General features: G+C 33.1%; 1 protein-coding gene across 1 annotated transcript in view; it reads right to left on the bottom strand.

The window, feature by feature from the left end:
* LOC115887505 overlaps positions 1–7424 on the bottom strand; it is a 32643-nt gene extending 25219 nt beyond the window's left edge. Inside the window, exons 1-8 of the mRNA XM_030906970.1 lie at positions 7344–7424; positions 6556–6626; positions 4021–4122; positions 1764–2000; positions 1527–1709; positions 1349–1472; positions 478–689; positions 159–282 (exon numbers count right to left, since the gene is read on the bottom strand). Of these exons, the coding sequence (XP_030762830.1) occupies positions 159–282; positions 478–689; positions 1349–1472; positions 1527–1709; positions 1764–2000; positions 4021–4122; positions 6556–6626; positions 7344–7383 (1093 nt within the window). The 5' untranslated portion in view covers positions 7384–7424. The remainder of the gene's footprint in view (positions 1–158; positions 283–477; positions 690–1348; positions 1473–1526; positions 1710–1763; positions 2001–4020; positions 4123–6555; positions 6627–7343) is intronic.
* Between the last annotated feature and the right edge of the window lie 20300 nt (positions 7425–27724).

The raw sequence follows: 27724 nt of genomic DNA, 5'->3' as shown, positions 1-27724 counted from the left end.
CATAATTTTTATATCATTAATTGGATCATCAATATACTTTTAATGTAGACTTTTTTGATAAAATATTAAAAAAAAAACATTTCATTGCATATGTTTATTCAGGCCTGTTTAATACTTTATTACAATTTATTGTGCATGATAAATTAAATATTATGTGCAATCGTCGTCTGTTGGTATATAGTCTTCCACTAAACTGTAAAAGTCGTCATAGGGACAAAATTCGTCACAGCCAGATAGAGAGAAAGCTACTGGATCGTCATCTTCGTAGAATTGGTAGAATAACTGAAAAATACAAAGTCTTTTAGTGTTTTTAAGTAATATAGAATGGTGTAATTATAAAAATGGAACTCAAATGGAAGTTAAAAAGCAGTATTTTGAAACAATGATCGAAAAAATCGTTCCTCCAAAGTACATTTTTTGAAATAGTACTACTTGCATTATTTTTTCAAAAAAACAACTATATTTGTAGAATTTTACCTTTATTCCATAAACACCATCGATTAAATGAAGTTCGAATAGCACGTACGACCCATATGGAGGTGCCATATGGATTTCAACACCCAGTGTCAATAACATATGTGCTACGTTCATTTCGTGTGCGGAATATATAAACATTTTTCTATTTGTAGGATCTATAGTTCCGTTGATTTTGGCTTCGGTGTCTGACAGGATTTTTTTTAGTAGAAACCCTAGAAGTTGCAGAAATATCGAAATTAATAAAGATTCCAGAATTACAATTATTAGCCATTTGGTCCCCCGTTGGGCGTCAAATGTATAACACACAAAACTGCTAAGATTTTTGGACTATTGAAGTGTACCTTAAAGTTAAATAAAACATGGGTAACATTTAAATAAAACAACTATGGCACTGCCTGTAATATCGGTATTACAAAAGTAGAAAAATCTGGGGTACATAAATTAGGTAGTGCCTCCGCTGGTATATTTATTAATGTATCGCACTTTATCTTTGTATATTAACATTTATAACATTTAATACTGATAAATAAATATTTTGAATTGAAATTGAATATTTTGTAGCACTTACAGTAAGTTTTACCCTCAAAATTTCATTCGAATCGCCTAAAATTGCAATTACTTGGAAGAAAATTGGATAAAATTTAAAAAATAAACATAAATAATAAATAAAATAAAAACAAATAATAAATAAAAAAAAGGATGAAGACTTCAACCATCTGTAGCTACGAAACAAAGCAGAATATTTCCTATGTTGATATAAAAAATAAATCATATTTTCACGTGAGGAATCTCCTCCCGAAAGATGTCACATGCTTTTTGAAACACCCTGTATTATCTGTCTGAGGTTAACTGTTATATTATGTAAAATTACCTGCTACAATTTTTCGGAGGGCTGTTGTATTGGTATATACATAATAAAGATCCACGGTGGCTGCTAGTAAAGGTTCAGGATAAATATTTGAAGTCCAGTCTTCCAAATCATAACCGACATCCTCCTGCAAATGGTACGTTACAGAATTTTACCCTTTTTGTCTGTTTAGGTTACTTACTTGAGCAGCAAATCCAAAGTACAAACTAAATGCTGATTTTAAGCTTCCCGTTAGTTCCGTGTAAGCCGTAATAAATGCGAACAGTTTTTTGTATCTCGTCAAATAGTCAGTTATCTCAGTACTGCTCACAACACTTTCGTATAGAGTATCGTAGTTGGAACAGGCATATTGGCCAAGCAATTCCTGAAAACGAAATATGATAATATCTAAACTTTAATTATGTTGAATTTAGGTTACTTTATCTTCTGCGGATGGATAGTAATTGTATGGAATGGGTAACCAATACAGTGATGACCAAATCTGACTACCTCTTGCAGGATACAGGCCTGCCAACATGGCTTGAGCGGACATTTTTGTTCTGTTGACGTTGGTACTTCTTACATCCAGGTAGTCGATATGCCAGGAAGTTGTCAGGAAATCACTGAATCTTGTTCGTAATTCGCTGCCTAGATTGTATTCTGTTAACTTACCGGTCTGAAAATGGAATATAATTAATTAAGAAGCATTTCTCTAACTTGTTCACGATAACTAAAAGGCACGAAAAACGGGCAGCTTAAAATTTTCATGCATTTTAAAGTTTTATATATTGTGTTCTAGTTGAACCAATTTTGATGATTTTTTAAGCAATTTGTAGCTAAATTACTTGACTTTTTAGTGTCTCTTTCTAAATTAAAAACGAAAGTTGCCATCTCTCAATTATACGAGGGAAAACGAAATGTTGATATTTTGGTGAAAGTTTGAAACAACCTGTGGAATATATTAACAAAGCAAGGATATGTGTATCTTTTCTTGATAGTTTGTTTTTTGGTTTTCGTTTCACAATAGCTTTAGTTTTGGAGATATTCCCTTTTGAATAAGACACTTTTTCGTATTTTTTTTACATTAAAACCATATATTTGCTTTTAGTTCTAGTCAACAGACCTATAAAATAGTATTTATGATTTATGTAATGTCACTTTGTTTGAAAAATCATATTATTATTGTCTGTTTGGCAGTTACTTTAGCAGAGATAGTTTTTAAGACCTTAGTTGATCTCTACCATGATCAAATAAAAAAAATCAGCAATTAGCCGATACTTCAGAACTTAAAAGTATCTCTACAAGAGTAAAGCTGTACGCACACTGGCGCGATCACGGCCGCGATCACGACCACGATCAGGGATTTAAGTGTGCAAACACTTTATCATTGCCCTGATCGTGATTGTGATCGCGGCCGTGATCGCACCAGTGTGTGCGTGTAGCTTAAACGTCAATAAATAATAATAATATGACTTTTCAATGACAGTGACATTACATAAACAGTTTATTGTTTTATTAGGAGTAAAAATGACACTTTTTGTGGCGAGGCTGTACGTTTGTTAATTTTTTAAACAGTTTCAAACATTTTAAATAATATAAATAGTTATTTTTTATACAAGACGATAAAATGGTATTTTATGTTCTTTGACATTGTAAACAATTATAAATGTTTATTCTAAACAATAAGACTGACAATATTATTTGTACAATGTTTTGTATTATCTTTTGTTTGTTTGTTTGTGTATCTTGTTTGTTTACTTTGTTTGTTGAGTTTACCTTTGTCTACAAATTGAAAAATTTTTTGACAATAAAGGCATTTATTTATTTTATTTATCGTCGACCGAAAAGATTAATTCACGAGCGATGAAATCGCGAGTGAATTAATTTCAGAAGACGATAATGCAATTTTATCGTCGTGTATAAAACAACATTTTTTCCATAGCGAGTTACGTTTTAAAAAATATTCAGAGTAGAAAAAATATTGTGCTGGGTTAGCGTTGGTTTCTATGTAATTTGACAAATAAATAAAGCAGTTTTGAGTCAATATTTTTTAATTCTTTTTCGTGTCGATTGCTGATTGAATTGGAGCCAGAAATGGCTTTAAACGAAATAAGTAAATTACCAACAGATGTTCAGGCTGAGCCTATACAAACGCCATATCCAAACTACTTCCATTTAAATCCCGAATAACTTATGAAAAGGAATACAAAAATTTTCAAAAATGGAGGCAATTAAAATACGTGCTAGAAGAAATAAAGTTTTTAACCTATCCTCGCTGTTAAAGTATCATTTAATCTACCCTTGCGGTTAAAGTACTATTTTATCTACTATTTTTGATAGATATAAGGCAATTTTAACAGTTGCTATGGAAAAAAATCAAATAATTCAGCTACAAATTGCTTAAAAGATTTCAAAATCGGCCCACTAGGACATAATATATTAAACTGTAAAATACATCAAAATTTTAAGGTGCCGGTTTTTCGTGCCGGTATGAGTGTATTATTCCCTAAATATAATATATTTTTTTGGATTACCTTGCCTTTCATGTTTTGTTTTATGATGTTGCAAGGATTATGTTTATGTGATAAACAAAAAGCGCAAGAACATATTCTGTTTTAGTGAGTATTGGAATTCAAGTGTGAAATAAGTGTGAAAAAAATTTAGTGAGTATTGGAATAAGTGGGAAAAATACGTACGTTTGTAAGTTGTCCGTATCCTTCAGAATAGTAACTTTCATTGTAGTAGGGGTTGCTCTCGTAGATCCCATCAGTTGGATTTCTATTTCCATGCCTGAACAGCTACAAAAATACAAAGCAATAGTCAGTTATCAATATTATAAAGTATCTGAAGTCTGCCCAACGGGTCAGGTCAGATTTTGACAGACGACATTTAAAAAATGACAGAAATTGAGAATATCAGAAAACCGAAGAATCTAAGGTATTCCATTTAAAATCCAGCAAATTGGCATCCAATTCTAGTTGAACTGGCAGTTCCAGAAAGTGGATATATTATCTTGAAACATCAAATTTGTATCTAAATTGGATCTGGATAGTTTTGGGATATTTACATTAATGATGTGACGAATATTTGTTTAGTCGAATAGCTAAATACAGTATATTTGGCTGAATTTGAAGCGAATACTAGGGCCGAATACCGAATAGTGTGAACATTGATGTAGCTCATGAAGCTCAGGATGTCGGCGTCGACTTTAACTCCCGAAACAATATTGAAATTGAGTTAGATGCTTATTTGTTGGGTAAAGTATTAAACAAAGATTATTGTCCATTTTTTTAGTAAAAAAAACTCTTTCAAATATCCAAAGATGAGCCAGCTTGTGAAGATCTAAGTTTAGATTGTTCTCAGGATCTGAGATCTGTAGGAGCACAAACGATTTTTTATAAACACTAATATGTTTTATTACCTGATAGAGCAAAGCATTTAGTATTTCTACCGAGTTTCTCAAAACTGGCTCATCTCTATAACTTCTTTATTTTTTCAGATAGAAAACGAGATTTGGTAGGTTAGTACATGACATAAATCAGTATTGATTGACGTATTCAATTGTTTTCTGTCACTTCCTGTTTTACCGAAAATGTCTACAACTTTATATTTTTAAACGACGCCTTCGATATTTTTTATTTTATTTGATAGAAAATGATACTATGAATAGAATGATATGATTTATGTCATCTTCTGACTTTGACATTTTCGCAGATGGTTTATTTGAAATTGTAATTGTTAATGCGGTTCATAACCCCAATTTGACTGGAAATATTAAGTGTGTTGTATCGAATTATTCGTAAAAAATGCTTTTTCCAAATATGCTAATGAGTCGCCCTTGTCTTATTTGAAAGAAATGAGATATGATTAAAAATACGATTAGGTTATCTTTCAACCGGCCAGGACAAGGCACGAAAAACATTAGACGATCAAATCTATTTTTTCAATAAAAAATAATGTTTGCACAGCTTAGATTACTCTAGTAGATAGATAGATTAGTAGATAGAGTAGAAATTGCTCTAGATAATCGAAATTTAAAATACGATTTTTTTATGCGAAAATGTTGAAAGTTGACATTTTCATGTCATTCTATTCAGAGTGTCATTTCCTATAGAATAAAGTCTTTGAATAAGAAAACTAAGGAAGGAATATAAAAAATCTTAGGTCCACCGCGATGGGACTCAAATATGACCGACTTAAATTCCGGTTTATCAGTGCCGTTCTAATTTTATTTAAAAAGTGTAAAACTATGATGTAGGGTAGACGTGGGGTAAACTCAATATTTTTTTTTATTTTACGTTGTGAATAAATGTTGGTTATTATTAAAAATAAAGTAGAATTATTAAAATTGCTATAAAACATATTATTATAATAAAAATAGATAAGTTTTAATAATTATTTATTAACACAAACATCCTATACGCTACTGAAGCAGGTAAGTCAAATTGACGTATCTAATCTTTGACAAGTAGTAAATAAAAGCAAAAATGCAAGAAAAAATATATAATCAGTTAATTTAAGTGAATTTCATAAATGATCGGTTTACTACACGTATGTATATTGTATAGTCACTTACTAGCGAAAAGTTGTTCCATTATTTCACTCGATTTTTGTCGAGATTACCGCACGCTACACAACCAACTATTTTAGAGTCTTTTTCGATAAATCGCGATAGTGTCACTGTTAATTTAAGTTTTGCCGTTCTGCCACAATTTCCATCTAGATTTACTACCTTTATACCAGTATCAGTAGAAGAATAAATAATAAATAACATAAAATAAGCTCCGTAAAGACTGACAAGTCCACAAAATTTCAAATCAAATTCAAATGTGTCAAATGAATCGTCAAACAGAACTGTCAAGGATCCCCACCCTAGAGTCCTTTTTCCGCCCACCATGCATGAATACATGGATAGCATTATGCTCCTTCCTCAGTCTTTTTATTCAAAGAATAAAATAAAAAAATACCGAGGATATCATTTAAAAATTAAAAGTTGTAGTCATTTCCGGTGAAATAGGAAGTGACTGAAATGAACTGAATACGTCAATCAATCCTAATTCAGTCATATACTAACATACCAAATCTCTTTTTTTACGTAAAAAAATAAAAAAAAGTTATAGGTTTGAGGCGTTACATCATAGGTACCTATTACATCCGGTATGTAATTATATAAAATAACTGGATCTCTAAGAAGTACATGTTTTTAAAGAAAATATTTATGGCGTACTTACCACGTGCGCTAGTTGTAAAGTGCTTGTATCATAAGATGATTGAGCCAAAGACACCAAACTGCTTAGGAAGGCTACGAGAGCAAACATTTTAGAAGTGAACATCTTGATGAATGTTAACTTTTTCGAAAAATCGATCTCTTTTATACCAAATTATTGATAAAAAAGCGAATTGAATATTCACTACCATAAAAAATAAAAATACCTTTTTATTGATTTCTTAATTCTCGTTTTTTGTGAGATTACTTTTTTGCGGGATTAAGATTTCGAAAACGTGATGATCTTGTATCTACACGTGTTTCAGTTTATTGATTTTGGTTGTAAAAATATTAATCGTAGTAGTAAAAAACTAACTGTAATCACTTAAAATTCTTTAAAATTGGAAAAACCCAACTATTGTACTATTTTTACTGTATATGTTACGGATAAGGTGTTTACTTGGATAAGTTAAAAGAGTAGATGGAGAGTGTTTAAACTATCCAAAAGTCTGGCTATTTTGATGAAATATATTCTTATTAAAAATTTTACTAATATTTCTATTCTATTCTCTTAATTCATCTATTGAAAAAAGTCAGGGATTTTTACAACTGGAAACACCACTGCCTTAAATCTAACCGGAAACTTTGAAAAGCTTGTCAGTGGCTTGTTACTAGAGGAGATATCCTCCAGTAGTTACAGAAGCAAAAATATCAAAAAGGAAGAACAAAAAGCTATTTAAAATGTTTAAATATTGCTGTTCAAAAAACACTTAGTGTATTTGAATAGATCCTCACAAAGTATTCTATACATACCTTTGTAGATTGATTTGTAGATACGTTGATTATAAACCATTGAGGTTGCTACAAAGGTACACAGATGTAGAATGTAGAATGTTTAGGAGGGGAGTTAATCACTGCGACCATATAGATCTATTGTGTGTTTCCCTTTCTTGAGTTATAACGAGTTATAACTCATCATACAGTCTGAGGGCTTTAACAAAAGCCAGTACCTGAGACGGCTCCACAGAGGCCAGCTCTCCATCCTCGACATCAGACGTACCAAGGTTCATGGCACGAATGGTCGTCGTCTCGGCGCACTCAGTGATAAGGTGTTCTGGTGTTTCCCCATTTTCCCCACAAAATCTGCATTCGCCGTTGTTTCTCAGTTTCAGCCTACTTAGGTGTTTGTTGAGGAGACAGTGTCCTGTTAGAAACCCCGTGACAATCCGAAGATTGTTTTTCCTTAAATCAAGGAAAACCTTTGATTTTTCACGGTCATAAGTTCTGAGGAACCTTTTCGAGTGTCTTAGACCGTTGGAGGACACCCATTCCAAGTTACGGATGGAGTCTTCCAGATTCTTCAGTTCCACTTTCAGTTGGTTCCCGTTTGGAAAACAGAACGGTTCTGGTCCAGTTAGTGGAGTGTTCGCTCCTTTTCTAGCTAGATCAAGGTACACAGATACCGTACGATCGAGAAAAAACGACGTCAGCGATGGCTATGAAATGATCGCTGTCATTTTGTATGTAAAATTTAGTCAAGAGAGTACTTGGATAAAATGTGTGAACTTAATATGCCTAGTAATATACAGGGTGGTCTGAATTGTATTTCGAAACTTCGGCAGCATATTCTACAGGTAAAAATAAGTAAAAAACTTCGTATAAATAACCAAATGCTTAGTTTCGGAGATTTCATTTTTATTTCGATTTTTTTCAAATAATTTCTGAAGTAACGTCAATATTTGGATAAATTAGTGTACTGGGAGTTTTTTGACATGATATATTTGATTTTGGTGTATCAATATGACTCCTACATGTAGAGAGCGCCACTTACATATTTTTTAACTGCTTTGAAGAGTAATAACTCTTCGTCCGTACCTGTATAAAACTACTGAGTAAAATAATATACATTTACGACGTTTTTTGCTTAAAAAAAGGTAAAAATCGCTACGAGTAAAGGTTCTCGAGATATTTGGAATCGAAATTATCAATACCTGTCATCATTGACATAAATTATTAAATGTTGGCTAAACAGTTATTAGATTCAAATCATAAATTGAAAATGTTTTTGTGCTAAATGTTCAACAGAAACTGTTTTATCATCATTTTGATCATTTGTTCGAAGCAAAATTTATGATTAATTTAAAAAAATAAAAGTTCCCTAAATTTATTACTTTCGTCAAATAACTATCTACTCAACGTGTTTATTTTTTGTGTGTCTATCTTTTGTCAATATATAATAACATGTATTGACTATTTCCGTTCTAAATATCTTGAGAACGGTTGCTCGTAGAGAATTTTATCAAGAGACATTTTTCACGTAGAAAGTCACGGAAATGTATATTTGTTAACTCAGTAAATATTGAAGCTTACAGTTGAGGGTTGGAACCTTTGGTGTTACACAGCAAAATAAAAACACTAAATCACCACAATACACCAAAACACTTTTGTTTTACACTGGAAGCGCGTTTCGCTAACCATGTTAGCATCATCAGCAGATGATTAAAAATGCGCGTCCAGTGTAAAAGTAAAAGTGTTTTGGTGTATTGTGGTGATTTAGTGTTTTTATTGAAGCTACTTCAGATATTATTTGGAAAAAATCGAAATAAAAATGAAAACTAAGCATTTTAGGACATACTAGGCTACACATACGAACTTTTTACGTAATTTTATCTGCAGAATATGTTGCCGAAGTTTCCGGAATACAGTTCATACCACCCTGTATAATAAACAACCCGTCGGTTATGTAACAGATTTATTTAGTTAATGACATTTGTCAAAATATAACACTAATTCACTATAGTATACCAAAACACTTTATTTCTAACACTGGACGCGCCTTCCTCTTACCATGTTAGCTTCATAGCAGATTATTAAACTTAGAGTTTTAATAAAAACTTAAAAAAAATTGAGATTATCAATTAAAAAGAATTATCTGCTGATGACATGGATAGCAAACTGCAAAATTCCTGTAATGGGTAATTATCAGCAGGGCCGGCTGAAGGGCCGGGCGATCCGGGCTGCCGCCCGGGACGCCTTAAACGAGGGGCGCTACAACAGCAAATAAAATATTTAAAAACAGTAATCTAAACAAATAGTAACGAATATCCAGTTCAATAATTAATCGGTACTGTCAATTACACACGTAGGGAAGAATATCTGACTAACGTAGGGAAGAATATCTGACTAAACATTATAAACACTATACTATATATCTTAGATGTATCCTATTATAGTTTACTGAAATTATGCTCAAAAAATCCTTAGCACGAAAGTTTTGGGATAGTTTTGATTTCTTCTATTCTATATGTTTAAGCGCTCTATCCGAAACTGGGATTTGCGAATTCATTTTCGTGGAAGAATATTAAACAAAATTAAATAAAAAAATATAAATCGGACTTGTTCGTGGCATTTTTATAACTCAAAAGCTAACAACTTTTTGTAAATAATCCTTCTTTCTATAATTCTCGTTTTTATATAACAAGCTGTTTTGGGTCAAGAGCCAGCAAAATTAACAGTTTTAGGCTCAAAATTGCATTTTTTCTACTATCCACACCCTTTATTTGTTATTAATGGCTGATATGCTCTAAAGTTATATCTGGCAAATATTCATTCGCAAGAAGCTGAAGAGGATCCCGATATCCTTATTATCAAAAAAAACTATAAGTTTGCCTCATTAATTAAATTAATTTATTAATAGTAGTGGGAAAGATATCAATCTTTTGGTGGTTTTGATTGTTCCGGATTGAATATGTAGTAATACACTGAAAATGGTAGCAAAATCGTAGAATTTTCTCATTAGAGGAATCACACAAAGAAATGCATCTCAAACTGCTGATCCTCATTTTGCAGCCGACAAAACTGTCTGATCATAATACTGATTCTGCACTAAATATGTAATTGTTTGTGGAAAAGAGAGGAAAATTTTCTTAAATTCTTAATAATTAACTATAACTACTTGCAATTAAATACTGTTATGTTTTCAAAGATCACTTATACCAGAACGAGACTACCGAAGTTGGAATTCTATTTCTTATGCTCTACATACCGAGTGTGTCTCAGAAGTTTCTCCCCCTCTAATTTGTTTATTTTTAACACAGCCCTGACACTATAGATCAAAATTTAAAATACGATTTTTTAAGCGAAAATGTAAAAAGTTGACATATGATATGCCAGTCTACTTAGAATGTCATTTTCTTTGGGAATAAAGTAGAAATATACCGAGGGTACATTTAAAAATCCAAAGTTTTAGTCATTTCCGGTTAAACAAGAAGTGACTAAAAACCATTGAATACGTCAATCAAACCTAATATATGTCATATACTAACATACCAAAACTCGTTTTTTTATCTAAAAAAATAAAAAATTTATAGGAGTGAGTAACTTTCGAGACCGGTGTAGAAAAAACAATAATCGCAGACTAAGATTGAAAGAAGAGAAGAATTTTGAAGTATCTTTAAGTGAAAATTTATTGTTAAAGTAGCATAAATCTGCTTAGTTTGTAGTTAAAGTATAGGACTGAAGGAAAAAGAGACTTATAATAACTGTTAAGAAGGGGGGGGGGCGCCAGATAGGGTACTCGCCCGGTCTCAATATTTTCCTTCCGCCGGCACTGATTACCAGGGTAATTACCCTCATTACTTCTCCCGTATATGCACGCCGATTATTTAACATATTTACATAATTATTCTCATTCCAGCGATATGTCACAAGCTGATATTATAATATTTTTATTATAAGTATCACAAGTACCACATTTTCCGATAACTATTATCACCCTTTCCTACGCCAGGGGCGCTATTCTGTACAATCGTCGGTATCGGTAAATTACCGACAGCTATCGGTACGTATTTGTATATAGTAAACATGTGTTGATTGTTGTTGTCATAGTTATCGATCGGCCCTATGACAGATATTGCAAATTTGTACCGACGAGGATCGGTATCTCTACCGTGCTCTTGTTAACCCCACGGTAGAGATACCGATAGTCGTCGGTACAAATTTGCTATATGTCCTATTAATGACAGCTCAAAACTATGACAACAACAATTAACATAACGTTCATTGGCCGTACGTACAGACGGCTGTCGGTAACTTACCGATACCGACGATTGTACAGAATAGCGCCCCAGGGGCTCTATTCTGTACAATAGTCGGTATCGGTAAGTTACGACAGCTCTCGATAAGTATTTGTATATGGTAAAAATATGTTAATTGTTGTTGTCATAGTTACCGATCGGTCCTATGGCAGATATCGCAAATTTGTACCGACGAAAATCGGTATCTCTACCGTGCCCTTGTCAACCTAACGGTAGAGATACCGAGAGTCGTCGGTACAAATTTGCGATATCTGTCATAGGGCTGATCGGTAACTATATGACAACAACAATCAACACGACGCTCATTGACCGTACGTACCGATATCTGTCGGTAACTTGCCGATACCGACGATTGTACAGAATAGCGCCCCAGGGTATCGGTAAATTACCGACAGCTATCGGTACGTACGGCCAATGAGCTTCGTGTTGATTGTTCTTGTCATAGTTTTAGCTGTCATTAATAGGACATATAGCACATTTGTATCGACGACTCTCGGTATCTCTACCGTGAGGTTAACAAGAGCACGGTAGAGATACCGATCCTCGTCGGTACAAATTTGCGATATCTGCCATAGGGCCTATCGGTAACTGTGACAACAACAATTAACACATTTTTATTATATAGAAATACGTATCGAGAGCTGTCGTAACTTACCGATACCGACGATTGTCGATGCCGTGTACAGAATAGCGCCCCTGGGGAGGCGCTATTCTATATAGGCTCGATTGCATTTTATACACAAATTGCTGCATTTCCGATTAAAACAAGCACAAACACAGTTTGCTGTGCAAAGATCTTTGCATTTGCAAAAAAAAAAGTTGCCACTAAGTGTTCGGGCCTTGGAGGTTTGGTGTAAGTCACTGGGAAAAGCTCTCCTGTTTTGTACCTGTAAATAAACTCTAAAAACGTGTTGATTACTGGAGTCTTCTGTGGGAGGAAGATTTGCCAAATCAAAATTAGATCCTAAACCTTGTGTTCTCAAAGTTTAATTTTGGCCTCAAATTTTTTTGGAAATTTTCCTTTTTTGCAATATTTTTTTGCAAATATCTCCCATATCCTTCATTTGTCTGCAATTAGTTATACATTGTTGGATAGAGCATAGGTGGTGCTCATTAACGAGATTTTTTTTTACTTCTTAATATTGTACAGAGTGTTGTAGAAATCGATCCAAAGTCAAAAATTTGCAAAATCTAAAAATCCTAAATATCTCGAAAATGATAAATTGTAAAATGATGGTTGATCCCTGTGTGGATAGAGCTTGTGGAGCCCTACAATTGCCCTATTTAAACTGTGTTTCTAAAACGAATAGTTTTGGAGATATTTCGAACAAAAGTTTTCAATTGTCGATTTCCTGAGCGTATTACAGGAGAGCGTATATACATCCCGTTGAAAAAATGGATTTCTGAATTTTTCAATTTTTTGTACTTTTTTCACCTGAAGTGCGTTAAAATATGAATATTAATAGCATTTTTATCTTTTTTTGCACCCCGAAATTAAAAAATGGGTTTTTATTTTTTTTTCTCGCTCTATATACGACTTTTTGACAAACTTTGTTATAAAAATAGCTTCTCTTCCTCCTTAATATGTTTGAGGCAAATCGGTTAGAAAATAAGAAAGTTACAGTATTTAAAAAAATATTGTGTCGGCCATCTTTAATTCAACATGGCGGAAAAAGCAAGCCTCCTAGAAGGTTTGACTTTTTTTACAGAGTACTATTGATGGGTACTATCATCTGTGAAAAAATTAGCTTGATTGCAAAAACTTCTCCTAAAGGCCATTATTTCACCTAACTGCCCTGGCCTATACCGTAGCATTGAACTAAATACATTTTGTGCTTCTTTGACATTTTAAAACAGCAAAAAATTTGTCGTTAGTTAAAATTCTATCAATAACAATCTATCGAAGAATGAAAACGAAATTATATTATCATAGAAATGCGTTTTGATTTTTCGGATCATAGATTAAAGAAAATAACCATCTATTAAGATAGATATGAAACTTAATTGGGTCAAAGCGCCCCTCCGTGTCTTTAGTCAGGACTACATATAACCCAGCGCAGCGCCTTGAAATGCCATAAAATTTCACCGTATAAGTTTCCAGGTCATGTTTAGAAGATATGGGTAGATTTTAGTGGAGCAGGAGTACGGAGATACTTCCAATTGCTCGAAGGACTTGCTTCAGAGGAAGCAAAAGGCGAAAATACTCGTAAAATAAGTGAGTAAAGGAACCAAGAAACAGCCTTATGCATCTTCACAAAGACACGCATCTTTACAAGGGCAAGAGAGGCAGCGATACTACTTAAGTAGTAGCGAGAGGATTGCAACGCAACCATACATAAAATGTGGGTAAGGTGGGTTTTGCGAGGAAGGAGGACCATGGTCAGGTCCTTACAATAGAAATTGACCTCAAATCCAAGAAGGCAATAGAGAAAGAGGAATATATCCTTTATTATAGATTTGGGACAACACCAGTATCAGGTCTAAGAAGAGACCAAGTTAAAGAGGTGAAGAAAATGCCCTCGTAGGAGGAAGGTCTCCACTCCTCGAAGGATAACCATCTGTTGTCAGGGGGAGGATGGGAAATATCTTATCCCCCCTAACATGTATGATGAGTTATAGACTGTATGATGAGTTATAATTCAAAAAAGGCGACACAATAAATCTTTAAGATCGCGGTAATTCACCCACCTCTCAGGCATTCTACGTTCCATATTCTACATATCACACCAAACAAAACTAAACCAAGGCACCTATGTAATTGTCAGTCCCTTGTTATTAAATATCCTCTCCGCTGTTATAATATTAGGGGAGCGGGGGGCACGTTGTTACACGGCTAAGAAGTTACACGCCGTTTTTACCGAGATTTTAAACTCTTTAGTGGACATAAGTGGACTCATTTGTTTTCTTATAACATCGTGCATTACATAAAAATAATCAGTGACCCGCAAAGCGCCAAGCTGCTAAGTTGTGTGCTTGGGTCTCGATTTGAACCACGTAAGTAAACAAATCCTTTACGAAATTTTTGATTTATGATGTCTTTAAAAATTAGAAATATCCTTTATTTTTTTTCAGAAAGAGAAACTATAAAAGAAAAACAGAAAGAGGTACAACTAATCTAGAAGTCTATGAATCTGCTGCAGCAGAAGTACAGCAAAATAAAACGGACATTCGTAAATCAAGCGAAATGTTTAATTTGTATCCGATGTCCCCTTATCCAGGTATGTCAGAAAAAACAAAAACAACGAATATTGTTCATTGGGTTGCGTTAAACCTAGATTGGTATTCTCACAAGAAACAGAACATAAATTAGCTTCTTATCTACTCAAAAGTTTAGAAATATATTTTGGATTACTACCAACAGAAGTCCGAAAACTAGCTTACTAATGTGCTGTAAAACTCGAATTAACAATTAATAATTAACCACCCCCCTGGCTTAAAAATAATATGGCTGGGCCGGACAGGTTTAAAAGTTTTATGGATAGAAATCCTCGACTATCTCTATGAACACCAGAAGCTACATCTTTGAGTAGAGCAACGTCGTTCAACAGAACCAACGTTAAAGATTTTTTGACAATCTGCAAGCTTACTCCAAAAATATGAATTCACTGCTTCGCGCATATGGAACGTTGACGAAACAGGTGGCACAAAGGTACAGAAGCCTAACAAATAGTTGCTGCCCGTGGTCAAAAATAGGTCAATGCGATCTCATCTGCCGAAAGAGGAATACTTATAATACTTGCATGACCCATAAATGCTGCTGGAAATTCAGTTCCGCCGATGTTCGTGTTTTCCAGAAGTAAATATACGGATCTTTTCCTCGATGCTGTAGATATTATAATTAATCATAAATGTTAAAGGCTGTTTTAAGTGATATCTTTTGTTTATAACGCTTTGAAATAATAAAAAAATGATTTATTATTGATGACTTTGTTTATGTATCTACCGTAACATCGTGCCCCGAAACTGTAACAACTAGCCCCAAGTCGGGGGTATGTTGTTATAATCGACGCTTTTGGTTAAATTGTTCATTGTGAAAAAATTACATAAATTTTAATAACCTTTCAATCATATTTTAATAGCTGAATAGACATACTAACGATAAAAGCAATCAAATGTATAAATTATTTAATAGCTTTTGTCATATTGACAATTATCTAAAAATTGTAACAACGTGCTTCCCGCTCCCCTACATGGCTATTGAAAGAATGCTATGAGTTGAAAAACTTTGTAACATCCAAATAAGTTGGCGGCAAGCTTACTTACATAGAAGTTACGAAGTATTTCAAATCGATTTAACTAGTTGACACGGTCAAAATGTACCGGGTGGCCAACTAAGAATGGACGCCGGCTGTATCTCAGAAACTACTTATCGTATAGCTTTGGGAAAAAAATTCTAATAAGTAAATCGACCAAGAGAAATCGCTGGAAATTATTTTCAAGTTCGAAAAATATCCGTGGTGGCGGAAGGTTAAACTTCCTTTTATTAAAATAAGGATAACTCTGATTTAGGTTAAACGATTTAAACAAACTAGGGCTCGTTTAAAAGAACTTTTTTTCCTTAATGATATCCAGTATAAATTTTGTCTCCATATTTTTTTCGTAGTAGCTAGAGGGCGCTGTTTGACATCATAACAGATATTGCGCTTTTGCATAAACAATTTAAATAGGAGGCTATATTTCTCTTTGCACAGTTAAATAGAGCACAAAATTTTCAAAATATCAGCGCAAACTGTAACTTTCTATCTTCTCTCTAACCGGAGATATTAAGAGAAAAAATCATGTTAGGCTGCCGCTTAGGATTATATAGTCTAAAAATTAGAGTAGTAGGCTAGGAAACAAAAAGAGGTAAATTGGTTACGTCAAAATATCAAAACATATCTTTTAATTTCATTTTAATACCATTTAATTGTTATTTATCCATGTTCGTTCTTGATTCGGCCCCATGATTTAAAATCCAGGCATATTGAATCCGACGACCTAGCTGGCCATGTAAATATGCCGCTCCAGCGTCTTAATCTACTAAACTAAGTGGTATCCAAGAAGCCTCACACATTCATAGCAGAAAAAAGCGACCAAGCTGCACCAACTGCATCACCTACACCAACTGCATTTATGCTGATGAAATTGCAACAAATGCAATTTCATCATGATGCAATTTCATCATGATTCCCTCACTAAATTGGCAATTCATCTCTTAGAAATTATGGATAGTTCATTTCATTGAGATAATTAAAAAAGTCCAACCATTCGCCATCCTAGAATACCTGCCTAAACATGTACCGACCAACGGTCTTGGTGCTGAACTACTTGCATTCAGGGTAGATTTGGACCAGTAGTGCATATTGTTAAGATTCGCACCTTCAGGTCTATATGAAAAGTGACCCAAACGACATAAACTTTATAATATAATAATAAATAACACAAATAACAGGTAAAACACGAAAAGAAGTGAAATTTAGGACGAACTTGGATTAAAAGGTAAATGACGTTACATGAAATAAACCGCTAGTTTTCGGCCATACGAAATTTGGCATTTTTCTGTTAAAAGCAATCGAAAATGTACTTGGATCAAATACATTTGGACGCAGCGTGCGTCTCATATGTATGTTGATTGGATCGTACCAATAGATTTAAAACCGGTTGATACGATCCATGTCAATATCCATAATAACTATGTGGTAATTATGGCAGCATCCAAGTGTTGAGACCAGATTGAAGTAGCTACACTTGCATCCTGTCGACCGAGTTTTAAGCAGATATTAGTCTTAAACTTCCGTTTATGTCTCACTTGCAGTTTAATTAAATTTTTTATTAATGAAAAATCTGAGTTCTAATGAACTATACCCTATATTAACACCTAAGTATGTTATCAAATTTATACATTAAAACGCAATGACATAAATTTTATTGTGATCCGGTATATTATGCGTTACATATTGGCAAAACAGGATGATAACACCTAAGTATGTTATCAAATTTATACATTAAAACGCAATGACATAAATTTTATTGTGATCCGGTATATTATGCGTTACATATTGGCAAAACATATTGATAAAAAATCTAACAAGAATTTGCTGAAAAGTATCATAAATATTTTATTAATATTTTTTGATTAGATCGCTTTGTCGTAAACGTGTTTCACGTGTTTCCGTTATAAAATGTGTTTCTAGATTATTTATTAGACTCTAAAAACGTGATCATTGTTTAATTCGAGGTCTTAAATCGCGAAATAAAACAATAAACCAAATATATTTCGCAATAGCATTTAAAATACTATTCTTGTTTATTAGGATTATCTTGTATGTTTTAAACTGCGCTAATTTATGACATGGAATAATAGTTATTTTATGATTAACTATAACCGATTAAAATGTAACACAGTAAAAAATAATTGCTAAATTTTATTAGTAAAAATGAGTCCTATCTATTTTTATTATTTTTTATTCACATTTGCTTTCATACATAAACTCAGATGATCTATAGTTAAAATCCCCCTAATTAGTTTTGGTCTTGGTCTGAGTCCAGTCAATTTTTTATTATCAAAATTGGACCCTGAATGACCAAGACAAAAACTAGTACATGTAAATTGTGACAATGTTAACAAGGTGGTAAGTACACAAAATAACAGTCTTTTTGCATTTCACCCCACACTTATTAATTTATCAAATATTACTTTTTCAAATGATGAAATTTCAATATTGAAAAAAGGATTAAAATATTTCCCAGGTGTTATTAACAAAAAAGACATAGAATTGCTAGCAGTTAACACCGAAATCGCAGTTGGGACTTTACCTCATGCCTCAACATGTAATAAATATCGCATACTAGAAAATTTCAATAATTGTAACAAATATTTAAAACTAACAGTAAAGAGAAAAATATCATACAGTCTATAACCAAGAAAATAAATGATAACAATTTAATAATTACAAAAGCCGAAAGGGCAACACTATAACAATTCTTACAAAAACAGAATATGATAAGAAAATAGCTAATATTTTAAATAGTGGAGATTTTACTAAAATTTCTGATCCAACATGTAATTTTCAAAAACAAATTCATTCTATTTTAAAAAATAACAAATCTATATTACCTAATAACCATGAATACTATGCCAAAATAATGAATCCTTCACCCCCATTACTCTATGGTTTACTAAAATTACATAAAGACAATAATCCAGTTAGACCAGTCGTCTCGTACATAAATGCCCCCTCTTATAAATTACGTCAAATACTAGCTAAAACACTTCCTTCCATGATCAATTTTCAATCAAAATTTGCCATAAAGAATTCTTTTGAGTTGCTAGATAATTTGAAAAATATTGAAGTTCCACATAATGCAACACTGCATTCTAAAGACAATAACAATTATCGACTTTTAAACTACATTCCTAATTTAACTAACAAAATATCAAATAATCTGAATAAAATAGGATGTAAAACTATTAACGTAAATAAAAGAAATTTAGGTCAAATTTTATTAAATAATAAAGACAAAACTAATGTCAAAAATAAGTCGGGTGTATATAGGGTGGATTGCAATGATTGTGATGCCGTGTACATAGGCCAAACAGGTAGAAATGTAGATATAAGGATTAAAGAACATGTAAAGAATTTTAATAATCTCCAGCATAGTTCTGGTCTTGCAACTCATTGTATAGTAAATAATCACAAAATTAATGAAAACTCAATTAACTTACTACACAGAGAAACAAAAGGTAGACGCTTAAATTACTTTGAACAGTTAGACATACTAAAATCTGTTAAAAACGAAAATAATGTTAACGACCAACAAGGATTTCTAAACACATTTTTTATTACCCCTATTGTAAACTCTCTGAACCCACCCCCATAGCAAATATATATATATAGTTACAGTGTAGTTAGACGATTAGTTCTTAAAAAACTCTTGAAAAAGGCCTAACAAGCCGAAACATATATGTAGAGTTAAAGTTACTCTTATTAAAAGTTTTTTGAAACATCTAAAAGCGTGCTTTATTAAAATACTAATATAAAAACTAGTAATGTCTGAATTTTGAAAAAGCAACCCTCAAAGACGAATTATCCCCCACCAAGTCAATGCAAGTTGTCACAGAACTTGAAAAACAATTAAGTTTTTAAAGCAAGACAACATCGAATTTGTGGACCATCCTCCATACAGTCCCGACCAAAATCCTAACGACTTTTTTACTCTTGCAAAAATTAAGAATGAACTGTTTGATCATAGGTTCCAATCCCCAGAAGATGCAGTCAGCAAAAAAGCAATTTTGAAGGTACCAACAAGCGAGTGACGGTTGGATGCAAACTTGTATTTGTTTTCGTAGAAAATATTTCAAAAAACAAGAGTTTAAAAGTTATCTACTGTTTTTTTTCTACCTCTATATGCAAAATATAAAAGACAAACCTCGTAACATTAAAAATAATATAATAATTATGATATTTAACCAAATCAATTTCAATCTTTTTGGTTGTATCAAAGGATAGGTTTTATATTATCCGCATAATCAAAGCAAAGTTTAATAAAGAATTAAAATCGGCGTCAAAAGATTATTTTGCGTTAGCTTAAAGATTATTTTGGTTTAACATATCAACACTATAGGTAATAAAATTCGTTAAAAATTTGATTTATTTACGATGCCGGTACTAATAATTGCCGTCTTTCTAAATCTTTTTATTAGTATTATTTCCTTAGCTCAATCATTTATTAAAAATACTTATTCAGTATAAAATTATAATATGTATAGGGTGGCTGTAATTTATAATTAAATTTAGGAGTAACTATAGATTTTTATGAAATTACTCTACCTACATTAAATCGCCACAATACACCAAAACACTTTTACTTTTCCACTGGACGCGCGTTTCGCTACCCATGTTAGCATCATCAGCAGACGATTAATTATTTTTAAGTTAAATGTTTTTAATTATTTGTTGATGATGCTAATATGGTTAGCGAAACGCGCGTTCAGTGTAAAAGTAAAAGTGTTTTGGTGTATTGTGGCGATTTAGTGTTTTATTTTGCTGTTGTAACACAAAAGGTTCCAACCCTCACCTGTAATTACTACATTACATTTCTTCGTAAAGGTGTATGTTGAACACAAATTGTCTACGCGAAATAATATCATCGGAAATCTATCTTGGTCCAGAGCTATTTCTAGGAATACGGATGTACATATAGTCCGAGCTGCAGTAAAACTCTAAATCAAGAAGAACAGGCCGTTCACTGAACTGGAGAAACGAACACGAGAGAGACTTAAAGTGTGTTCCAGACCTGACGAGACGAGAGCGAGATGAGAGCGAGACGAGAATGAGACGAGAGAGATACAAGAGCGAGACGAAAGCGAGGCAAGATCGAGACGAGAGCGAGGCAAGATCGAGACGAGAGAAAGACGAGAGCGAGACGAGAGCGAGGCAAGATCGAGACAAGAGTAAGACGAGAGCGAGTCGAGGGCGAGACATCTTTTAGGCGACACCCTTCACGGTTCAGAAGCTTCTCTCTGGCTGAGGTACCTGTGAGGTGGAGGCTGGAGGATTTATCTCCATTTTCTCCACCTCTTTAACTTCCTGTCCCAAATCTATAACACAGAGGATATACTAGGGTCGGCATTTCTGGCCTTGGATGCCGATTTTCGTGTGTACGAAGAGTACGGTCAACACTCTTAGTAAAATAAGATGTACTGAATGAAGACAGAAGGAAAGTATTTTCCATGTGCATGGAATCTAGCTTCGGATTAAGTGGTTATGTAATAAATACTTCGTATTTTTGCTCTTCCCGACTTCCTAGATTGCCATAGCGATTCACTCGTATCTCTTTCTCTATTGCCTCCTTGGATCTGAGGTCAATTCCTATTATGATGACCTGGTTCTGATGATGTTGTTTTTTTACTTAAATGGTTGAAAACTAGAAAAAAATCGATGTTTGTAACCTGTGACACTTTATTAGATACTAGCGTGTACCAGCGACTTCGTTCGCGTCGAATTAATCATTTGTAATGGTGATGATAAAGCAAAGCAAGAATTTCCATTAACATGCAAACTGAACAAAATTTACTCACATTTATGTCAGCATGAGGAAAAACAATATGGCGATATTATTATATAACTTGGTAATATTTGAGGGGTAGTTTTATCTCTTTGAATTTGACTTTCGAAAAATCCGTTTGCCAAAAATAAGCTTTTTACGCCAAGTAGTTTAAGCAGAATCGTGGTTAAGAAATTATCCAACTTTTTGGAACACCCTGTATGATTTTTTAAAATATTTGAAAATATGTAAAAAAACCAAATAAATTATGCTTGTCCAAGCGTTTTCCCGAAAGACTAACCGTTTTTTAAATAACAAATATTGTAATATTTGAGGGGCGTTTTAACCCTCTTGGAATTTGAGATTCGAGAAACCCCTTCTTATCGAACCTCTACACACCACAGTCAATCCGTTTGCCAAAAATCAGCTTTAAACGTCAAGTAGTTTAAGCAGAATCGTGATTACTCAATGGTCATATTTTATGAAACAGCATGTATAAATTTATAAAAAATCTTAAAATATGTAAAACAACAAAATAAAATATACGTGTTTAAGAGTTTTTCCGAAAAACTCACCGGTTTTTAAATAAAAAAATATTTTAATATTTGAGGGATAGTTTCACCCCCTTAGAATTCGAGTTTCGAAAAATCTCTTCTTATCGAACCTCTACACCCTAAAGTCAATCTGTTTTCCAGAAATCAACTTTTTACGTCAAGCGATTTAAGCAGGATCGTGATTAATCAATGGCCAGATTTTTCGAAATACCCTGTATACATTTTTAAAAAAATTTAAAATATGTAAAAAAACAAAATAAAATATACGTGTTTAAGCGTTTTTTTCGGAAACTTGACCGTTTTTTAAATAAAAAATATTGTAATATTTGAGGGGTGGTTTCACCCTCTTGGAACTGGAATTTCGAAAAATCCCTTCTTATCGAACCTCTACACCCTAGAATTAACCTGTATGCCAAAATTGAGCTTCTTACGTTAAGTGGTTTGAGCAGGATCGTGATTAATCAGTATGACAGTCACTTAAGGATTTTATATATTAGTATAGATTAATAAGTTTAAAATATCCACCGGAGATATCTATTGAATGTTTTTTTTTAATTTGGGACACAGAGTATTCTTTCATTAAGACTATAGTAAATTTTATCTTTTATATTATACCTACAATTTATTGTTCGGATATAAAAGGTTTTCGTAGCTAGAATATTTTTTTCCTCGTATCCTGTTTCATTGAGTAATTTTTAACTGTTTAAACATTTATTTCAAGAAGGTATAATATTACAAATAATAATAATAATTATAATTTATAACGCCCTTTAATATTTTTTATATTTAAATCAAATTCGCCCTTCATTTTTTCTAATAAAATTTACATGATATACTTTTTCAAGAAAAAATATGTTAACTTTTTATTCTCTGCGTTTTTACTCAACTCATTTCAACTTATTTTATTTTTTACCACCTATTTCTGTAAAAAATACGTTTTTTGGTTTCACTTCTTAACGAGTTATACGGGTTGAGAGTTATATTTTTGTTGATTGAAACAATGACGGCATTGCAGATCATGAGTGGTCAAAAGCTCCACAACATAAAATTGTCGGAGGGCCCGGTTGTCCACAAAGAATCCCATTGGAAAAAAGCGCAAATTTAAAGAGGCCGTATTATATAGCAATTATAAAACCTTTAGCAATCCAGGTATGAAAATTTCAACAATATGGCAACTACTCATAAAACGCTCCAATGCAGGTATTATCAGTGGGCAACCTCATGCTTGACTGTACCCAACTTTTTCACGGGCGAATGCTCGACTGTAGTATATAAGATCAGTAGTTTTAAGATTTATTCATGTGTGGTGTATAGGTGATTTGTTCATGCCCTTTCCACTCTCGGCGCAGCTTTTATAGTTCCTTATCCCGCTTCTAGAGACGCACCGGTCGCACCAAAAATTACCGCTACCTTAATTTCAAATATGAACAAAGATCGTAATTAAACTTCCTGTTTTCTGCTCCTCCTCCACTTTAGTTTACCATTTTGTGAAAGAGGTAAACAAAGGCAAATTTTAGCATTCGATGTGTCTGTTTCTAAATCAGAAATGTGTTTATCGAAAATTATCGAGTTTGTTTCATAATTTTTTGTGCGGTTTATTAAGAATGTACGATTTGCCACCGTTGTGCTTTTCTTTCTCTTTTTGTTCTGCCTGAAATAAAATTCACCATGCCGTCACTTTGTGGTATTTCGAAGTGCTTTGAAGAACGGACTGAAAGATCCTTGCTTTCCGAATCCAAAAAATAATTTGCCAGAGTTTGTTATTTCGGTGATACGCAGCTGAAACAAATTTATAGAAGACAATATGCCATCAGAGAAAATTTTTAAAGCTTATCGACATTTTATAACTGAAGATTATACTTTTAATGATGAATTAAAACATATAACGTTCAGTAAATTTGCTAGGTAGATTTAGTTATGATAGCGTATATTTAGGGTTCCAACAAAGCCTGTATATGCGATTGATTTTCGTTAAACCAGTCTGGTTGTTTCTTTTTGTTCGACTTTCCCAGTACTGCTTCGCTGGTTTTATGAATCGCATCCCTTAATTGTGTCCAGCCTTGTTCAGCTTCCAATATTGAGATTGAAGTTATCGGTGGAAGTTATTCTTTGATGGCTTCCCGGAGGGCGTCGGCGATATTGTCGTTCTCTAGACCCCGTACGTTCAATCTGGTCATGTTTTGCTTTTTACAGCGTGGATGTTTGGGTTTTAACTGGATTTTCATTTTTGAAATTAAAAGTCGGTGGTCAGTGCCGCATTCGGCATCTATACTAGCTTTTGTGAGCCTAACATCTTTTAGAAGCGTCCTTCGAACGATTATGAGGTCCAATTGATGCCAGTGGCCTGATCTAGGATGTTTCCAGGTACCTTTAAACTTGTTCGTCAACATGAACCACGTATTGGTGATGCAAAGATTATACTCTGCGCATGTTGTCAATAAGCGTTCACCATTGCTATTTACGTTTTCTATTCCATGTTTTCCCAATACGTTAGGCCATATTTCCTGTTCCGGTAAACTTTTTCCGGTTCTACCGACCGGTTCCTTTTTTGCCAACACGGGCATTAAAGTCACCTAGCAAGATGATTCGTTCGTGCTTTGGAATTCGTTGAAGAGCATTTTGTAAAGCTTGGTAAAATTTATCCTTATCCTCAATTTTAGCGTCAAGAGTGCGAGCGTAGGCACTAATGATGTTGACGTAAGTTTTGTCTGATATGGGGTACCTTAGGGTCATAAGACGCTCGGAGACACCAATAAGTACTTCTATTAACTTGGTGGCGATTTCGTTTTTATAGCAATGCCTACACCATGAATTCTCCTGTGTGTTGCGGGGTGACCTTTCCAAAAGAAGGTGTAATGCTCCTCAGTGAGACTACCTTCATCTGCAAAGCGTGTTTCGCCTAGAGTGGCAACATCTATATTTAATCGGCGGAGTTCCCGTGAGACCAGTACTGTTCTTCTCTCTGATCGCGAACGTGAAACATTGATGTTTTTTGTTTCTCCGATGATACGCTCGAGTATTGAGGGGGTATTTTACCTCCGGACGATAATTTTGTCCCACTCGAATGTTCCATCATTGCTGTGTGTAAGCTGCGTGAAAAGGTTTAACTGTGGCGGTTACGCTGCCGCACAGTTTTAGCTGCAACTGTAACACGGGATGGCTATGGCACAGTGAGGACTGCGACGATAGTTCCCTTGTGCTACGTTCTCGGCCGGCTAGGTGTATTTTATTACTCCTTTTCCCCAGAAGATGGTAGGTCTTCTAGGGTTGTATAAGGTTATATCGCCTATACTCGGACGTCAGAGCCTCGTTTGTGTAAACAGGGTGCACCACGTGAAGGTGAGGTTGACTTTTGGGTAAGCTAGGCTATATGTATCGCTTCAATACCCCTTGCACCCCTTTATTACATTATACTAAGGTAAATAATAAGCTTTACGAGAAGACCTAATACTAAAATATGCAATTTTATTCACTAGACATTAATCCGGATAAAACTAAAACTTTTTTTACATGCAGTATTATTTTTTTAAGATTTCGAAACAAACATTATATTTTAATGTATATTTATATATAACCATTATTAAGTAAATGTTTTTAATGTAAATATCGTGTTGTTTTACTAATTATTTTCAATAGAAATTAATTTAAGCTATTAGCTCTACTAGTTAGTGCTAAGTTTTGTTTTTTAATTTAACAAAACTTAGGTTTAACTAGAACTTGTAAACGAAATTAAGCTTATATTGTTCGTCAAATAGAATTACTCATTGAATGTAGGTTACATAAAGAGCAGTAGAAATGTAGAAGAAATAGTTTGAGAAGAAAGTACAGTATTAGTATTTCTACATTGTTAATATATTAACTTAAACATTGTTGAGACACATAACTGGTTATGTTTATAAAGTTATATTTATTCTCTTAACAATTTTGAATAATATATTATAGAAAATATAAATCATAAAATAAATAATTTAAGTTATCTACCCAATTTCTTTAAAATACATGATGTAGCAAGGAATTTTTAACAATTAAAGACACACATTTTATGGCTCATTAAGTAAAGAATTACAAAATTTTTAATGTTCAAATAAAAATAAATAACAATTAATTACAAATCTGAATAGAAAAGACAAATATCACAATTCATTTAATCATATTTTTTTTCTGTTAGAGATTTTAAGTAAATATTGTCTTTAACAATTTAGTCATAAATTGCTCATTGTAATAGTTCAACAACTTTGTCAATAAATGTGTAATAATTGTCATATATGAAAAATTTAATGTCAGGTATTTTAAGTGAACCTTTTACCTTGTTAAAACTCCATGAATTAAATTATTGAAATGTATGCTAATTTCCGTCAAATTAATTAGAAAAAGTTAAATGAGTTTCAGTTTCGTTTCGGGTATTGCTAGTTAGTAAATGGACAATATTTTAGGCATTTACTGAATAATGACTATAGAGAATTTATTTTTAAATTTAGATAATGAATACCGGTTGGGGTATTTATCTTTTAAATGCCAAAGAATAAAAATGTTAAATTCGGACTCGTATGTAATTTGGGAGGCATATACCCATATTAAAAAGAGTCATAACAAATTAACTAAATTATTACTTATATGTACTTATCTTTATTATTTTATTTACTAATTGGCAAAAATTTGAAAGAAAAATCAAAATTTTATACGCGTTTTATTGATTCACATCAATATTCGGAGAGCGATTTTCGATTTTCACGATTCACTGCGTTGTTACAAGTTACAATTCCAAGTATCGATACTTCGTTCAAACCTCTACCGGTTTTATATAACAGATCGACCAGTCGCGAAAATATTGTCAACGGGTGGAAATATTAACAGTTAACATCATTAATTTCGACTGGGTTGCCATTTTTCATTTTTTCTCTCCTCTCGATGGACCACGTTGCGGAATGTTGTCCAGGACTAGGGATGTAGTTTTTTCGGAAAAAAGTTTCGATATATAGGCACAATATAGGCCCAACCAGTGTTCCGAAAAAGAATACTATCATGTCTCTTATTTCAGATTTTAATTCCATATGTGTTTTACAAAAAATGCGGGTTTAAAAATGTGACCGAGATTCTAAATAGTTGAAATCTGATTATAAAAATAGAAAGAACAGTGATTCAAATAAAGGCGGTAATGATGTCGGTAGTATAGGTTTCTTTAATGTGCAGAAAACTATTCCTTCTCCTACTAGATGCCGCTAAAATACGGCTCCTAAAGTAATATTTGAGTGAGCAATCTAAAGAAATCTACGGATTAGTTCATACTTGATAACGGTCAGGGATATTTCTGACCGAAATGTTGTGAAACAAAATAAATAAAGACTATGGAAGTCCCAAATTTTGTAGTTTCAATAGGATTCTTCTTTGCGAAATTTACTAAATTGAAGGCAAGTCCGAAATCAGAGTTTTACTTAACACCTTTTATTGGACCTGCCATAAAAGCATATTACACTGACTATTATTAATCATATAAGGGACTTTATATTTTTCAATGTTT

The sequence above is a fragment of the Sitophilus oryzae genome, unplaced genomic scaffold, assembly GCF_002938485.1.
Source record: "Sitophilus oryzae breed Bouriz unplaced genomic scaffold, Soryzae_2.0 scaffold_576_pilon_pilon, whole genome shotgun sequence".
Taxonomy (NCBI): Eukaryota; Metazoa; Arthropoda; class Insecta; order Coleoptera; family Curculionidae; genus Sitophilus; species Sitophilus oryzae.
This window is presented reverse-complemented; position numbering and strand designations above follow the sequence as displayed.